The sequence below is a fragment of the Poecilia reticulata genome, chromosome 15 (assembly GCF_904066995.2).
Source record: "Poecilia reticulata chromosome 15, P_reticulata-male-v2, whole genome shotgun sequence".
NCBI lineage: Eukaryota > Metazoa > Chordata > Actinopteri > Cyprinodontiformes > Poeciliidae > Poecilia > Poecilia reticulata.
The window spans coordinates 13,721,061-13,739,595 of record NC_088844.1 but is presented as its reverse complement, the minus strand read 5'-3'; the positions used below and the strand labels follow the sequence as shown (position 1 = coordinate 13,739,595).

General features: G+C 38.0%; 1 protein-coding gene across 2 annotated transcripts in view; it reads left to right on the top strand.

Annotated features, from left to right (window-relative positions):
* LOC103476779 (VPS10 domain-containing receptor SorCS3-like) overlaps nucleotides 1–17,352 on the top strand; it is a 63,390-nt gene extending 46,038 nt beyond the window's left edge. The window contains exons 17-27 of one of the 2 annotated variants that reach the window (XM_008429355.3): nucleotides 340–453; nucleotides 908–1,079; nucleotides 5,080–5,266; nucleotides 5,544–5,677; nucleotides 6,030–6,153; nucleotides 6,467–6,579; nucleotides 6,910–7,044; nucleotides 8,457–8,556; nucleotides 9,954–10,059; nucleotides 10,161–10,321; nucleotides 15,881–17,352. In XM_008429355.3, coding sequence (XP_008427577.1) covers nucleotides 340–453; nucleotides 908–1,079; nucleotides 5,080–5,266; nucleotides 5,544–5,677; nucleotides 6,030–6,153; nucleotides 6,467–6,579; nucleotides 6,910–7,044; nucleotides 8,457–8,556; nucleotides 9,954–10,059; nucleotides 10,161–10,321; nucleotides 15,881–15,945 — 1,411 coding nt within the window. In that variant the 3' untranslated portion in view covers nucleotides 15,946–17,352. Of the gene's footprint in view, nucleotides 1–339; nucleotides 454–907; nucleotides 1,080–5,079; nucleotides 5,267–5,543; nucleotides 5,678–6,029; nucleotides 6,154–6,466; nucleotides 6,580–6,906; nucleotides 7,045–8,456; nucleotides 8,557–9,953; nucleotides 10,060–10,160; nucleotides 10,322–15,880 lie in introns of both variants that reach the window. The other variant, XM_008429353.3, reaches the window with a different exon arrangement.
* The last annotated feature ends 1,183 nt before the right edge of the window (nucleotides 17,353–18,535 follow it).

Here is an 18,535-nt window from a genome sequence, read left to right as displayed (position 1 = left end):
GTGTGACTCTAATTGCAGCTTGAAACATTTAGAGTTTAGAACTTTCATCATGCTTTTCTAATTAGCATAATGTCAAATAACTTATTAGAATTCAATTAATAATGAATCGTTAAATGAATTTTAAATATTTTTTATCCGTCCATCGGATATTCTCTTTGATCTTGCTTGTCTGACAATCATGTCTCTGGTTAAGGTCTTAAAATATTCCATGAAGCTCTAATCGCAAAAAAAATTGCCTCGGTACAAAAGCTTGTAGATTATTTTGAGTAGCAGTGTTTATCATTTCATGAAGCGATGTTTTTTTTTTTTTTTTGTTTTGTTTTGTTTTTATTTTGGCAGTGACTATGGGTGGGAGCGCCAGGCAAATGGGAAGTGCTCTCCTGCTTTTTGGTTTAATCCAAATGGTGTGGCTAAAAGCTGCAGCTCCAGCCAAAGCTTCCTTAACAGCACAGGGTAAGTGGGCCCCAATGTTAAGTCCCTCAACAAACATTATTATTCAATCTCATCTTGTTTTACAAGCTGTATGGAATGAAAACAGAAAATCGTAGTTTACCACCAGGGATGGGTGAAAAGAAAAACTCAAGAGAGCTAAAAATAAAGTATTGCATCTTGTGTATCATTTTCTTTAAGATAAATAAACAAAGCAATCAATTGCACGCTTTGTAAGCGACAGATTTATGTGTACTTGGAACAATTCAAGCTAAATCTTTGCGTTGTTGAAATATTGCCATTGTTTTACTACCTAGGTGAAAAATGAAACCCGACAGTGTGTGGCTGTGGCACCTCCAGTATGTGTGAAAAGTGCAGCGTGCACATCAGTGTCAGATGATGCATCTCTTCATTTTAGAACATAAGTACTGGCTGTTATTATATGATGCTTGCTTCTTTTCCACTTTATGCTTGAAAGGTATCGTAAGGTTTTGTCCAATAACTGTAAGGAGGAAGGAAGAAATGTCTACTCGCCAAAGAGAATGGCATGTCGGCCCAAACCACCCCAGGGTCTGCATCTGTCCACCAGCCACGGAGAGCTCAGTGCTGCAATTGGAAGCAATGTTACTTTCATGATCCACCTTGATAATGTGAGTCATAATTTTACATAATTTGTGTTTAAATAAACGTGTAGTGTCAATTGTTGTGTAGTAGATCAGGGATACTATACACCTTGTCTTGAGTGCAACAGAATGTCATGCATTTATGTTGAGAGGAACAAAATGGGGCTATGTACCAGGAGGTGTGTGCCTGGTACCAAATGAATTGACTGAAAGGAAAAGTTATGGTATGTGAATAACTTCCACTCCTTGAAGGAGAGATTTGTATTTCAGAGTGTTCTTTAAGTCTTAGTTCAATAGAAAAGGAATGAAGACAAAATGAGGTAAAGGTGCAGAAACAAACAAAAACATTACAACTCATTAAAAGGCATCCTCACCCTGGGTTTCAAAATTGTTGGTTTATTTGACTGTCTGTGATATTGTATCCTGTCATCGTACTATGTATTTTAAACATGTTGAACATTAAGTCCTGCCATGCCTTTTCTGTCACTTTTGATGGACTCCTGAATATTGAGGCCACAGGGTTTGGGTATAGAGTTTTGTTGCATAGTATGTGTTTAGAATAATATTAATGAGTCCCCCCAAGTGGCCAGACAATTATTAGCCTACAGCAGCAAACCCCCAATGTTTCACTTTTGGTTTCAAGCATGTAGCATCCTGATGTGAGTCAGGGATTTGGATAGCACAGTGTAAGGCTATCATTTCATCATTTCATCTCTGTGACATTTTAGGTGCAGGTGTGTAATCTGTGGTGCTCATGTGGCAGACTTGTTCCACATACTGAAGAAGCTGTGACTCCTGACTCAGCTGTCTTTCTATGCTATTCAAAATTATCTCCACACATACACCAAAAACATGTTTTTTTTTTTTTTTTTATTGAATGTGTTCATAAAAATGTCTTTTGTCACCACCAATAGAATGTGAAAATGCAGCAGATTTCTCTATTTTGCAAACATTTCCATATTAGTGTTTCAGTTTACTAATGTCCAAGTGTTGCATGTACTATATAGGCCTGTGTAACTTCCAAATCTCGCAATGAGCTTTTCCTTTTTAATCATAGCTGTATTTACAATAAAACATCTCACCATCCATGGCAATAGGCAGTTGCTCTCTAGAGTCTTAATATTTGTACACCTATATTGTAAGGTCACATGTGCTGCTCTTCACATCACACCTTCACACTTAAGATCATACCTGAAATACCATACACATGCCATGATCCACACTAATTTATTTTCCTTTTATCCAAGTTATACAAAATATTTGTGAAAGTTATTGCCCATTAACCTACTGACTTGAGCAGCAGTCATACTCATACTGCACTGTTTTAGTCTAAACATTTGAGACAATGTGTGATTTCAGTGTTTTGCTCAAGGACAATTTGACATGTGGAGGTTGACCACAGCTACTTTGAAATGAGTGTCTCTCTCTCTCTCCCTCTCCTATATATATATATATATAAATAAACAATGTATTAAATGATCAAATGTGTTATTATTAAATTCCATTACCATTGTTTATATCAGAATTGTCTTAACAGATTCACGCAAGCACACACACACGCGCACACACACACACACACACACACACACACACACACACACACACACACACAATTATAACGGCTGAAGAAAAGTCAGGGCATCACCAACCGCGTCATTGCCCTGGATTATCCTTAGATCTCAGCTGTTAGCAGATTTAATTGGAACTACCTCTTCTTTCAAGGGTAGCCTGAAAACAGTTGACATGGAGTTAGTGTTTTTTTTCTGGTGAGCTCCACAAATGAACTTTCTGAGGCTGATTTACCAATGTTGTGGAAAACAAGATTGTATTTTAGACTTTTCTAGGGTTAGAATAAACAATACCTAAGTTAATATTCAAAATTGCTTTTTTTTATATAAAATGAAGCAATTTATAAATGGCAAATACTTTAATCTGAATTACGATGGTGGTAGGAATTCGTCCTGTAATTCTTGCTGTCGTCTTAATTGTTGTGTCCTTGGACAAGATGCTTCACCTGCCTTGTCTCAGAGGGCTGTGTGTGAATGAGTGTCTGAATGGATGGATGACTAAATGTAGTGTGAAGAACTGTGGGCTCCTCTGGACTTGGTAAAGCAAGTACAAGTATGGGTAATTTACCATTTTACAATATTATTGTTTATTGCTGTGATCACAGTAGTTAAGATAATTGCAATTAGCCAACATTTTCGTGACTCTTCTTTCTTGTCCATTCTAACTTCCCCATCCCTCTCTTGGAGCAATAGCATTTCTGTCAGTAAAAGCTGCAGATGTATTCAAAGTAAATCCAGTGCTTTTTGAAAAAAGTGATCAAAGCTCAAAATCTGTATACTTAAGGTTTTTGTTTACATGATAGGTATTTTAGCCTAGAATGATTAAACTCTGTTCTCTGTTCTTGCTTTTACTCTAAAACAGGATGATTCATCACAAGCTTTTAATTGGACTACTGTCTTCAAAATTGATGTGACCTCTCCATCTCTTGCATCCTTTCAGTCTAAGTCTGAGATGCTGTTCAGTTACTGGTTTGTTTTACATTGGTCTCTTCTGAAAAAAAATACATTTCAAAAAGATTTTCCTCTTTGGCTTAAGACAAGATGACTTTTTCAAGTATTTTGATGGATTCAAATTGATAAATAGTTCAGAAATGGAAATGACCAGGTGAGACCATTGTGGCTTGAATCCAATGTTTGAGGTTAATTCAGAAAGTAAGGGTTGCTTTTATCAGTCCAGAAGTTATTGTGTCATTATCTTTTGGCCAGTCATTGAGTTTTTTGGCAAATTATAACTTCTTCAGCTCAAAAATAGATTGATATGTTTCCAAAACGACCCCTATTTAGACCAAATGGACTGACAAAGGGTATTCCTACTGGGATTCTGACAAAAAGCTTCTCATTGACATTTTCTTATTATTACAGTTTTCACAACTAACATTAGATTTATTTCCCTCTTGAGCGAATATTGACTTGTTCTTTGTTATTTGCTTTTTTGTCATCCGTTCCAAATGGTTGTTTTCTGTATTCTTAGACATTTTTCTAACGTTGGTTTCTATTTTTAAATAATTTGTCTTTGTATGTGTTCCCCTCTTCAATTAACCTTTTTGTGTAGACTCTGTTCTTATGAACAGTTTAGAAGAACCTGTTTAACTCAGTTTCAGAAAGGAATAGTTTATAACCAACACATGAAACATTCATTCATTGACTTTGTCCCTAAATAAATGTAAGCTATTTGGCATTTGTTTTTAATAACAATAATAAGAATAATGGTAATACATTTTATTCAAACTACCTTTCAAAACACTAAGTCACTATATAAACAAGATAAAAACAACAAGATGAGTGACTGCACAGATTAATCTCCACAATGCTATTATTTTGAGGACACCTGTTTTAATTGATGATTCAGTTACACAGAACCAGATGCATGCATGCCATTACCGTTGGTTTCCTATTACCATAATACACCTGATGGTAAATTATTTGATTTGTGGGTATAGAATTTCTATCAAAACATAATTAATCTAGCCAGAGATGCTGAACAAAACTATGCATCAATTGTTGGCTCCAAAAAAGAAACTGTAGATCCGTCCAACTGACCTAATGTGTTATTGGCAAGAAGAGTTTGATTGAATCATACCTGAAATATTATAGATCACCAAATATTGCATCCAAGCATTCCTCTGCTATTGCTATTTTTCCCTAAATTAAATTGTGTCAGTGACTCCAAAGCAGTATATTGTAGGATTTTGTAAAATGGCTGCAGACCATATACTTTTCTACTTTTTTGGGCACTTGGTGACCTTTCCGACTTTTGCTTTTCGTCTTGTTTTCTCAGTTGGATTTATGTCACCTTTTATCTATAGACGCCTACGTGATTTCAGTGGCACCGCTTAATGGACGTCCAGGCCTCAGCACTTAAGCAACGAGCCGGGCTATCTCCAGTTGTACTTGGCCTACCAGAAGTGTCCTGACCTAAGCTGCGATGACAGATGCCATGTCATCCTGTGTATCCGCAGGGAGAGTCTCCGAGCACCAGCATCCAGCTAGACTTCGGGGACGGAATCAAGATCACGTACTCTAACCTGAGCCGGACCGACGACGGCATCAAGCACATCTACAGAAAGACTGGGATTTACCGCGTGATAGCTACTGCAGAAAACAACCTGGGATCTGACACCAGCGCGCTCTTTTTGCACATCACCAGTACGTGGATAAGTAACGTCATTACTCATTCCTGCAGCGGTGCATGCAGCGTGAACCCTCCTCGCTTTTCTGGATAGTCACATTTTGACACTTGCAAATATCATGTCAGTCATACTCCCAATACTTTTTATGCACATCAGGCTTGGGGAACGTGCAAAAGCACACACTTGGAGCTGCAGTGTACATCATGTGTAATGAATTCAGTACCCCAGAGTTTACTTCTTAAATGAATCTAATGCATGTATGGATATGTGCATGTGTTTTGCTGCTGCCTCAGGTCCAGTGGATCGTGTGTATCTCTCCGCTCCTATTGTGGCCATCAGGGAGAAAGCAGCTAATCTCACGGCAGTAGTTTGGCCGAGCCACACAAGAACTCTGACCTTCTTTTGGTGGTTTGAAAACAGCTCCGAGGTGAGGGAGCATCAACCTCCTCCTACTACTGTTTTCAGCATTCGTCTTTGTCCAGCTTACTGTCATTGTTTCCACTCTCCCACTCCTCTTCTGCCGTCCTTGCACTGCCGTATTAATTTAAAACCGCAAACCTATGGAGCTTTTCCACAAATAATGTAAATCATGGCTTGTGGCCCCCCTTTTTCTTGGAAGATTGAGCTCAAATGGATCGGACTTATTTATCCGGTTGATTATATTCACCGAAACAACTATTCATTATACGGCGAGTCAAAGGCTGCATACATGTAGTATTTATTCAGCATTTTCTTGAGAAATTCTGTGTTTGTTTTGTCTTTTTTCTTTTGAAATTCAGCCCATTATAACTCTGGAAGGAAGCATCTCGCACATGTTTCTCAGAGAGGGAGAAAACAAGGTCACGGTCCAGGTTGCTTGTGGAAGCAGCGTATTGGAAGACTCAAAAGTTATAACTGTTAAAGGTGAGTGGAAAAGACAGACTTCAAAGCACTTTATAGGTACATGAATATGCAATATGTTACTGTCGGGGTGGGGGGGAGAGGGGAAGCGATGCCTCACGGTCAGCACCGCGAGCTGTGCCTGGTGTATGTTAGTGTAGACCTATCTAATGAATAAAATGTCACGCTATGCGAACATAAAATCTGGAGGAGCAATTAACTTCAAGGCGAATGTTCCCAAATGAAAATAGACAAATCTGCACATCATATTAATCAAAAACTAAACTAGAAGTAGCGCTCATGTTCTAATACATACTACTTCACCCCTTTTTTCCAGAGTTCTTCAGGTCACTGCTGTTGTCGTTTTCACCAGCTCTTGACGAACACAATCCTGACATCCCCGAGTGGAGGGAGGACATAGGCCGTGTGGTGCGGACAGCTCTGTCACAGGTACATCAAGTCCCAACAGATCCTTCCTGAAACCAACACTGGAACCCCATTACTTTCAGGGTCATTACTATTTTAAACCCCTGTGCAATAATAACCACACAGCCATGAAGTTCTGTCCTCCACCATCCCTTTTTTTTTTTTTTTTTTTTTTTTTTTTTTTTTTTTTGAGGTGATCTGTGATGACAGGTCACTAGTGTGAATAACTAGTGTGAATTAGAGGCGATGTCAGCCATTCTTACTGTGGAGAAGCACGGGATATTGCTATATTTTGGTCTCGAACTTAAATGAAGCTCCTTAATGGAGTTAAACCTGTCATTCGTGTCCCAGCAGGTGTCCGGGGTTTCCGAGAGTCAGCTGATGGTGTCTCTGTACCCTGGACTTCCGACCACAGCTGAGCTCTTTATTCTGTCTGATGAGCAAATGTCAAGTGAGCACAAGAAAAGAAGCGAGGAGGCTTTGGATACAGTAAGAGACGCGACTTGTGGAAATGTTTTTCATTTGAACTTTTCAGGTAATAAAAAAAAAAAAAGAAAAAAGCAAACCATCAACATTAATTGCAAACATATATCAGCTCCAGTGAAATTTGTTCCTATATAGTGGCATATTGTCTTAAACTTTAGGGCAGCAGCTTTACTTCAAGCTCCCCCTTTATGATCGAGTTCCTGACCAGATCTCTTAGAGTGAGCCTAGTCACCCTAGAGAGGAAGCTCATTTTGGCTGCTTGTGTCTGTGATTTCATTTTGTTGGTCACAGTCTAGAAAAAAAAAGTGTGCATATTATTCACTTAAACATGGGAACAAAGGTCTTATTTTGAGCTAAAAAGATTCCAATAGGGCACAGTAGGAACAGCATGGCAACAAAATTATCTGAAATGGAGCAAAAGAAACTCCTGGTGTTTAAAAACTGGGACAAGTAATTGTTGATTGAAGACAGGTGTTCTGATTTAGATGGAAGACTGACGTGGGCTGCTAAAAAAAAGAAAACTTTTTACCATTTTACCAACTTACTGGTTGGTAAAATGGCACAGGATTATCAAAATTCTTAAAAAAAACAGACAAGAAAACAAAAATGTTCTTGAAGCAGGACATTTAATACAAAATAGATAGAGTAGGAGAAAAGGAGAAAATAGACTAAAGGGAAAACCCTGAAACTAACACAAACAGTGCTGTAAACAAACATCTGAATCTAAATGGGCAATAAATAATGAACCACAAAATACAAACACAAAGATGAACAAAGGCAAAATCAAATTAAATAAATGACAAGGAAGTGATCAAAATACATGAAAACCTAAGTTCTAACACTTTAAAATCATAACAGACTCTTAATTAGCTTTGTAAATCAGTCTGGCAAGTTCTCTTTTCTCATGGTGACACTTTTGGAGCAGTCTGTGCTCAAAAAAGTTATTTATTTATTTATTTTTTTCACCCATTTGAAAAAGAAACTCCTCCCTGGACATTTCTGTTCTGCATTGTGCCTGGAAACTGAAAGGAGGATAGCCATTAACATGTCCCATTTTCATGCATTGCCAGACTCTCCTTTATGCCACATTTAGCCAGTTAGTGGAGAGGTTTTTAGTTGTCTGGTGGTTTGAACCGTCCTTACCACTTTTGATAAGGATAGAACTGTTCACTGGAAATGTTTTGTCTGATGTAGCATGTTAGCTTACTTTGGGCTGCACAAGAGAACCATTCAAAAATTAAGAAAATCACGTTTGTTAAAGAATATCCTCTCCGGGTTGTTATTTAAGCATTGAATTTCTATGTTTTTTTTTTTGTTCTTTTAGAGTAATTATTATTATCTTAAGAGTCAAATGATTGCAATGACAAATCTGGATTGTGTCTGACAACATCCTTTGTGTTGTCTTTCCAAAACAGGTATCAGATATTTTTGTCACTGCCCTGAACCAAGGCCTGGTCCATTTTGAGCTAAAAGCAAATATTCACATTGTCGTGTCCATGACTCAGCAAACCTTGGGTAAGTCCTGAAGCAACATTAGGTCACTGTTTCTACAAACCACTGTAGTTTTACATGTCTATTGTTTTCACATGCAGATAAAAAATATATATATATATATATATATATGTTCTTCAAACGGGCCTGAGATTTATGGTTTTCAAACTTTTCAACATAATTTTGCCATTTTCAAAGACTCTCTAAACTGTTTGACCCAAGATTTTATCTAGAATTAAAGCCTCAAGTACAGTTTATCACAGGACTTAAACGTTGTTCAGAGTGTCAGATTTTTTATTTATTTATTTTTTAACCTGAAGCTGTGGTACAGTAGCTGTTTGAAATCAGTCAATCGATGAGGTGATTGACAAGGAGGGCATTAGGTATGCGCCAAGGAAATCTGCAGGGTCATTGGGTCATTAACATATTGCACAAATGTGTCGATCAACCCAGCGTGGCTTTACCCTTTTCATCCACCGATGGATCTGTCTTCATTTGTGTCTGCACACAAAGGTCTGGGTTGCCTTTAAAATGATCCTGAAAGGTCAAACACTTCATCGTCTTCTATCAGTGGGAGAGAAAGATGGGTGGTGAAGAGAAATGCTTTGAATATTGCACCTCAGCATGCATAAGCTGCTGCACCATGACAGTCCCCAGGGGGAGACCGTGGTTGTCCTGAAGGTTTCTTTTAACACCCTCAGAGGATAACATGCAAAGTCCAATTCTTTAAACTGCAGCTCTGGTGGTCACATGGGATTGGGTAATAAAAGTAATCCCTCTGGAAGACAAACAACCATAAGTGAAAGGGAAAATGTTTAAACATTATATATTACTTGTACTTTTTGACTCTGGCTTTTGGCTCACAATAGTTAAATTCATGTTCATGGTCAAAATTGCACACATTTGTAAGAAGAAATTTGGCTAAGAACAGTGGCTTGGTACGCTATGAAAGAATTTTAAAAGTGCTCTGTTGCAAGTCCAGGTCCAGTCTGCTTGTAATTATCTACCATGGTAAATTACCTCTTAGGACAAAAATTGAAAGATGTAATTTTCAACTTTGTTCAGAAAACATTTTGTACTAACAGTGGTCATAAAAAGTCAATAAAACAAAAAAAAAAAATTGTAAAAAATAAATTTTATATTCGCACATTTGGGATAATTGAGTTCAGCTGCAGGGTCAAGTTGTGCACTTTTTGTCATACCTTTATCAGAGCCTACAGATGCAGATGCACCTTCAATCTCTGAATACGGCATTCACTTCATGTCTTTAACAAAGCTGTGGATCTGTGGCTACAAAGACTTTTTTTTCTCCATCAAAAATGTCTTTTAAAATTAATTATATGCAGTATAGGTTTTATGGTTCATGACTGTGTCGATATTTACAATTTCTTGTCATGAATTCGAATGTGCTTGTGTTTCAGCACCACTGGTGGATTCGAACTCAATTCACAGTGGCCCCGCAATGCTACTGCTGATCAGCGTCGTCTTTGTTGGTATAGCAGCATTTTTTATCTACAAATTCAAAAGGTTTGTCCGCCCGCATACAAAACTACGAGTCGATTCTAGACCCTAATCTTTTAAATGAATAAAAAATAAATAAATCTTTGCTGGTGTACTTTCTCTTTCAGGAAAATCCCTTGGATCCATGTGGAGACTGAAGACCGCCATGAGAAGGATCCAGAGGTGATAAGCACAGTAGGCCAAAACGATGCCATGTCCAAGGTCAAGCTAAGCGAGTTTCCGTCTCAGAAAGAACTCATGGAGAAAGAGCTGGAAGGCAGAAGCAGAGGTAATCAGTTTCAAATATTCATTTTTTTGCAGTTTTGTGCAGCACACTGTACTTTAGTACTATTGGAAGAAATTTTGAGATCAGCTTTTGCTTCAGTTTAAGGTATATTCAAATGATGAATGTCATAAAATAAACGCATAATATATTATAACATAATATATAGTTGGGCAAGTAGTATCAATCCAATCCAGCTGTACTTATAAAGCATTTTACATTGCCAGAAGGACCGAAGTTCTGTATGGAATATATAAAAAAATTACAAAAAGCCAATATTTTGGAGATGTAGTAAATCATCTTATAAGAGCTATAGCTGCTAATGAGTCATTTCCAAAGTAGTATTCTGAAAAGACACACTGCAGTGGAAATAACAAACCTCATTTCGATCTATCCTAAATGAGTTTCAAAGGCTACAGTTTAGAATCTAGGGTGTGACGCTTGTTACGTCGTCGTTTCTGTTCAGGCAAAATTAAATGCAGACTAATAATATCTGTGAACTACTGTGATCCATTAATCCATTAAAACAGGATTTAAGGAATGACTGTCACTGTAAGAGACTGATACTGATTAGCATTTTATTGCCTCCAAAATACACCGCTTTGCATTTGAATGCATGTTAACAGCATTTGGTGAAGCCTGAAGCAGCTCCATTGTATCAGTCTCACTTAAATGGCTCCTGTTAGAGTGATTCCAGCGCGCCCCGTATTGAAGTGCAGCACACGTCCGAGGAGCTGGAACATCTTTATCACCGCGGTGTGTCATATTTTTGCAAATTGCCCCCCAAGAGCACAGCCACAGCATCTGCAAAGAAACCCAGATATCACTGTGACAAGTTAACTTTTTGATTGCTTCGCGTGACATCTTCTGTGAAGCCTTCGAGATGGAAACTACTCAGTCCCTGCACACTGAGTGTGGACTGCTTGACAAAAGTAGCATTGCAGTGCTTCTGACACAGACATGTGGGCTGCAGGGCCCTTTTTTTGTGATCACTCAGCACTTTTGGCTGTTCTTCATTTCTCAGCTGTTTCCACCTTTTCAAGTCCTTGCTGATCTAAGACAAATTAACTCATTTTAGGGTCACTAACTGAAGTGTTTATTTGCCAAAGAGCAGTAGTGCATTGGACCTTCAGGTTTTGGAATTGGCAGATCAAATTCATTTGGGCCCCTCTGTTTAGAGGTGTCATTTGTTTTCATCAGTTTGGATTTGGTTGTCTTTATTCTGAATTTGTTTCCACAAATCATACTGTATTATATAAACATATAGTAATATATTTTTGGCATGCAATAGTTGATGTAAAGCATTTTGTGGTCTTGTGCATAAATTACGAAGTTTGACATTTTGAAGTCTCCGGAGGGGAAAAAAATAAGTGGTTTCATATTTATGTTAAATCAAGTTAGATTTATTTGAATATCACATTTTTGCAAGAAAACAATTTGGGATTCAGTGTGTTAACAGCATTTTTAAGGCCGGGTATTAACACGCGTCCTGATAAAAGTAGATCATGCTCATTCACACATGGCATTAAAATGTCTCCAGATACTTTATATGTAGATATTCAAGTAGTAAAATATTCTGCTTTTAAATACTTCAGACGTTAACTGTAGATGTATTTGCCAAAATCACATTTGTGTTTGTCATCTCAGTTTCAAAACTCTTAATCAGCTTAATTATGTAAAAGACAGGATAAAAGAGAAATTGGAGTACCGTATTTTCAGCACTATAAGCACTATATTTTGAAACTTTTTCCATATATAAGGTGCATAGAAAAGACACTACAGTTAAGGTTGCCATCCGTCCCGTACAAATGTGGATGTGTAATAATAGAGAAGTGGTCCCCGAGTCCTTTATATAGTAGGCTTCCCCAGTCATTGTTTCACTCACGGTATTGGTGTTGCGATATTGTGCCCAACTGCTTTCTGGGTAACACAGACCAACCGACACGCTGCCACCGCAGTCTCTGTCTCTCTTCCCCTCCCCACCCCCTCCTCGATCTGTGAGGAGAGCCTTCCGCGGCTGGGCCGGGGCGTGGCCGGACGATGGTGACCCTTCTCCGTTCGCTTACAGCATGTTCGTGGAGAACGTGGTGCTAAATGACCTGCAGACGACCTGATTATCAGGTCGGTAGGTAGATAGGTCAGTCAAACTTTATTAACAAACCAGAATTCTGACAACTATCCCAGCATGCACTGCGCGCTTCTTCTTCTACGGGCAAAATGAAGTCGGTGGCTGCTTACCGTAGTTGCTAGACCTGTTGTGGCTCAATATTGGTCCATATATAAGGTGCACCGTATTATAAGGTGCACTGTCGGCCTTTGAGGAAATTGAAGGTTTTTAGGTGCGCCTTATAGTGTGGAAAATACGGTAGTTACAACCAATTTAAAATAAATAAAGAGATCGAAAAATATAATATATTCTCACCACTACCCTTAAAATCTCCACCAGAGTGAAATCATCTGATGGTTTGTTGGCAGCTGGAAGCTGCATGATACATCTTAATCACACTCATATCTATAATAAATGGAGTAAGCAACCTCAGATAGCAATTTCATCATTTTAAATGACCAACCCCAGTGTGGTCTTTAAGAACACAGCTTATATAATTTATATGTTATATATTTTCAAGTGGAAAGATGACCAAATACTCTGTTGCTTCAGGGTAGTAACGTCACATCAGTGGGTGGTTCTTTAATTATTGTCTTCAAATTGCTAAACTATTTCAGAATTTCAGTGTCACATAGTGTTCTCTAAAGGTGGTCTATTGTTGGCCAAATTACTTTTCAAGCTATAATTGGAATGTCTTGATGGTTGTCAGTGCAGTTTGAACAAAAAACAGCACATTTTAAGTTTTTTTTTTTTTTTTTTTCTCAAATGTGAATAGGAATTATTTGATTTGTGCTGAGGCAAAATGACACCTCATAAACCTTGGTACTAGACTTGGTCCTTAAAAAAAAAAGCCCAATACATTTTCTCTACCTTGTGGTGGATTTTGATCTACGTGAAAAGGCTTTCTGCCAAGGGGGGCATGGCCTGGAGGGTAACAAGGACCAAAAAAGTTCAACGATGAGGCAAAAAGAAAAAGAAAAAAAAAATTCAATAAGTTTTTGTTTTGCCTATTTGCATATCAAGGTGGGCAACAATATTGATGCACATCATAGCTATAATGATGATTAAGTTAGTATGTATTAAATTAAATTGGATATTTTAGTGCTTTGCAAGGAGTTTGGAATGTATTAATCATTTCTCGTTTGGTGGTGTGTGTTTGCCAGCGGAAAGAGAGGTAAAAAATGTCAATGTCCTCTCAAAAAATGTTTAGAACACACCTGATGGAGAGGAGGCAAAACCAAACTCATGGAAGAACTAAACTTGTTTAGGAGCAAACTACAGTTATTTAGGCCAACATACATACTAAACCTGGATTTACTTCTTTTATTTTGAAAGTGTTAAATGTCTTCTCTGAGTATAAAGAAGGAAGTAAACAATTTTTCAAATCAGGATTAGTTCCTGTTCAAATTTACTGTTTTTATAAGTTTTCTAAAATATATTCTTCAAGACTTGACTTCAGTTCATATATTATATTTGAGTTCTTCTTAGTGCTCTTGTTAAAAAGTTAAAAACTCATAGGTAAAAAAAAAAAGTTAAACAATGTAGTAGCTAAAGAGCATTTCCAACCCAGAAGCTGTTAGAGACTGAAACCAAGGCCAAAGCAGAGTAAACATTAGGCTTACATTCATCATGCTTGTGGGAACATAACTCTAAATGAATTATGGCATAGCTCTGTAACTGCAAGCTGCAACAAAAATGAGTTACTGCCGCTTCAGCAGCAATTAACTTGTGTAATCAACAACAGCCTAATACATTTATAATTACATAAATTGGTCAGAAATGATTTGAAATGACTAAGATGAAGCATAAAAAAAGCATCAGAGAAATTATTGCACCGACTCTATAAATGACATCATGAGTAAAATTTACATGTCTCATTAGATTTGAACTCACTTACGTGGGCAGTATAACATTGACTGTGTGGCCATAAACAAATGATATACAGCTTTTGTTGTGCTGCTTATAAGAGTAATAGCAAAAGTGAAGGATTCCTTTTGTGGTCTTCTCCCTCATGGACACAAAGCTATTCATAATTTGTTAGACTACATGTAGTTATTGTTGTTATAAGACATTTAATTTTTACATTTAAATTGTATTTTCTTATTTATGCTGTTAGAGAGGCCATTTGTGCAATGGCCCCCATAATTTATTCTTCTGTAAGACATTTGAAAACCTACAAAATGCTCATATGTTCTAAATTAAAAGGCACACATTGCTTCACAATGCAATGTGAAGCAATGTGTGCTCATATACATGTTGCATATATATGATATATGCAGCATTTTTATAACAATTGAAGGTAACTTAGTTACTTGATTGTGCTATAAAATGGCCCTATGTGCCTGGAAAATGCATAATGCTCCCCCTTTAATTGACTTGTAACAGAAAATGTGTTTGTTGATGCAGTGTTAGGCAGAGTTTTTCATGCAGTACATGTAAACATCTGGTTTAATCTCTGAGCCATGTTAAAACACACATTTGCTTACCTGACAAACTCCACACATCCATCTGAATGGCCCAGCTGTTGATCCCTCTCTCTCTGTCTCTTTCTCTCTCTCTTGAGAAAGAGACTTCTGTTGTGGCAGCGTACTGTGGGGCATGCTTCATCTCACAGTCTTTGCTGCTCTTCCGCTATAAGCCAGGACTCTGCATAAGACTTGTTTCATACTCTTAGGGCAGAAAGTGTTTTCAACAGATAACACTGTTTGTTGGTGGCTGAGGAGGGGGACGCCACTTTTCTATTTAGCAAATCTCACCCACTGCCGTTGCACCACTGGGTCCTTCAAGAAAGTATGGATGCCCAACCCCTCTGCCTCTTTTAGCGTCTACATATTAATTAGGCAAGCTTTCAATAAAATGAGCTTCTTTTGTGTTCCAAGTCAGACACCGGCCATATTCCTTTAGAGAGCCATTCATCTGTCCATCCGTTTATCCGTTCATCCGTCCATCCATCATTTTCCACTTATCTGAGGTCAGGAAATCCAGAGGCATTCAAAGGCCAGCCAGATAACCTAGTTCCTCCAGTGTGTTCTGGGTATTTTTGTGGGTCTCCTCCTGGTGGGACGTCCCCAAAACGCCTCACCAGGGAGATGTCCAGGGGCCACCCTGACCAGATGCCACCTCACCTGGTTCCTCTCAGTGTGGAGGAGCAGCAGCTCTACTCTGAGACCCATCCAGATGACTGAATTTCTCGCCTCCTCTATAAGAGAGACCCGAGACATTTTATGGAGAAAACTCATTTTAAAACAAACGACAACAGTGCTGCAAAAATGTTTTTCTTACTATAAGTTGTAATTAGGCATGAGATATTATGAAAATCATACAATATTAATATTAAATTGTCAGAAACATGTTTACTTTATATTAAAATGAAGTCATTATTAACGATTAAATTATATCTGAGGATCATGTAGATATATATTGGTTCTAAACTTTCCACTTTCCTTTTATGTTCACAGGAGGATTTGGGAGAAATATGGAGAGAATTGTGACAAGGGAATTTCCAAATTGTACTAATGTCTAATACATGAGTAAGTACTGTGTGTTGTGTTTTGATTGTGCTTAGTTTGCTTTGTTAGAATATATACATATATATATACATTTTTTTTTTCATTTATGTCATGCTGATAGCTGCAATTGTTCAAAGTCATGTTTTTTACTTCTGTGGATAGGGTACATAGTTTGCAGTATCTCAATCGTATCAATTATTTGCTCTGAAGCTGTCCATCTGCTGACATCAGTCCAGATGGTCCTAAAACTGCCGTAGTGGTTACTATAAACGTTTTATAAATGGCTTGAAAATATTGTCCAGATTTTAAAATATTGGTATGAGTTTATTATATCTAAATGATTCTTCTTTAAAGTTATCGACAGTCGCTAAAGTAAAATATGAAAATATTAAAAAATATGTTTTAGAAAACATTGGGATCCATTCATTGGCCACTTTATTAAGTAGCAAGTTGTCTCCACCACATCTAGATGTAATTGGCTGAGCCACTGTTTCTGCTAACAACCTGTCCAACAGATCCACCTAATAAAGTGGTCAGAGAATGCTCTGTGGATTTCTACATGGAAAAAGTAAAAAATGTGTATAATGTTCTGGAAGTTACCTTGCTTCATTTGGACCTACCTAAAGGACTATTAAGACATTGGACTCAAAATGAAATCTTTTTCTTTTTAATATAGCTTACAAGAGTTGGTAATACCGTTTCCTTTTTTGGTTAGTATGTTCCCCTACTGCACACAACTGAACCAGGATGTAAAACTGTATCTTGCCTCAAAACTACCATTACTGCACCAGGTGAAATTTTGGAGCATAAATGTGTTTCTACCTTTCTAGTAACAGAGGTTCTTCTGTTGTAAATATCATCAAGATGTGTACAAATGTCCAAATCTGATTATTGTGAATGCTCAAAGGACAGAAACAAGTTGTGGTTTTGCTCTGTGAGATAATAACGGTGCTTTGAAAGACTGTTTCTCAGATGTTGGAAGTCTGGCCTTATTAAATTTGGGATTGTTGATACCTTGTACATAGTGGGGGCAGGGGGGAGTGATACAGTAGCGTAAAGTCACTAAACAGTCTTGTGTTTCCATCTGCTTCAGCTCTACAAGCTCTATGATCACTTTGTTTACTTTATTATCTACAACAGCATGCCCCAATTAGCTGTGAACAAAGACTATGTTGGGGTGTGTTTGTGTGTACTGTATATATGTTTATGGTGATTTTAAATCTTCTTTGACACATTAAACAAATGATTAAACATGTCGTCTAAAGGTCCAGTTGTGCAGTTGCTCAAAAGTTATGCATGACATATCTAGTATTGTATCTTTTTGTCAATTAAAAGGACGTTGTCATGTTTTAAGTTACATTTCTTACTGTGAGCAAATTAACATTACAAAACTGTTGAAAATAAATGTATTTTTATATGTTTTTTTTATTATTAGTAATTTTCTATTTCGCATGTTCCTGCAATATGTGTTCAGTAGGCGTATGTGTGCAAATACATAGCTCAGGCTACGTCTGTGTTGTCGTGACATAATCCTGACAAAAATAGTTCAAGAAGCTGTGTTCTTGCAAACCTTGCCCCCAGTCTTACCCGGATCACTGGTGCCTTGTAACAGGCAGTGTATCAGCCTCAACATACTGCTCTTAATGATCTCACAGAGGCTCTGAAGTCAGCCTTAATGGGGAGAGGTGTGATAACAGCCACATGAAGATTCCCATCTGACATTTAGACTGGGCTCCATTTTACCTCTTTCGCTCAGTTAGCCTGGTACAGATGGTTTCTGTTTTAATGGGAACAATTACAAGGCTGTGGACGACGATGAGAAACGGATGACTTGGTAAAGAAGAGCTACGAGCATGACTACTGCGTCCCCTCTTTCTTCTGGTACAGGGGAGATCTGCTGCACATTAAAATGTCGCACGAGCTGCCAGCACGGAGGATGGAAACTTCACACAGGCCCATCTTCTGCTTTGCATTTTGCTTGCCACTTCAACAACCGCGTCTCTCACACACATACACCAATCTCCATCACTCAAACAGCCATCAACGCCCCAAGAGTCTTATTCTCGCCTGTGCTCTCAGTCTGAATTAACACCAAGGCTTCTCTCTAACCGCCCTGGGATGTTCTGCGGTGCACAATCAAATTGAACGGTGACAATCACTAATGGATGATTCGCTGCAGCCAGACACTGTAATGTAGCACTCAATGAAAGGAAACATGCTCATCAATTTCACACTGTGGCTAACACAATATTGCTGTGGGTTATTGTTGTGGGACATTTTTCATTCAAGGTGCCATCCGGAGTAGGAAAATCTTCTTTGTTGACCGGGTACGCGTTGATCTCCGGGAGAGGGGATAATTAATTTGTTGCACAGTGGGAGAGCGAAGGAACCAGCCAATTAGACTCCGGGATACTCTACACTGTTCATTGTCCTCCCACTCTGCCCCTTTGTAACAAGAAAATGGCTGCAGCGAAGCTTTAGGCATGCTAAGCACTTATTGAAAGAATAGGCACTAAATGTCCAATATAAACAGAAGGAAAGTGTGGAGTCAAAGCCACGCGTTTCATGCACAGAGGCAGCAGAGATCCTGGCAAAAAGGTTCAC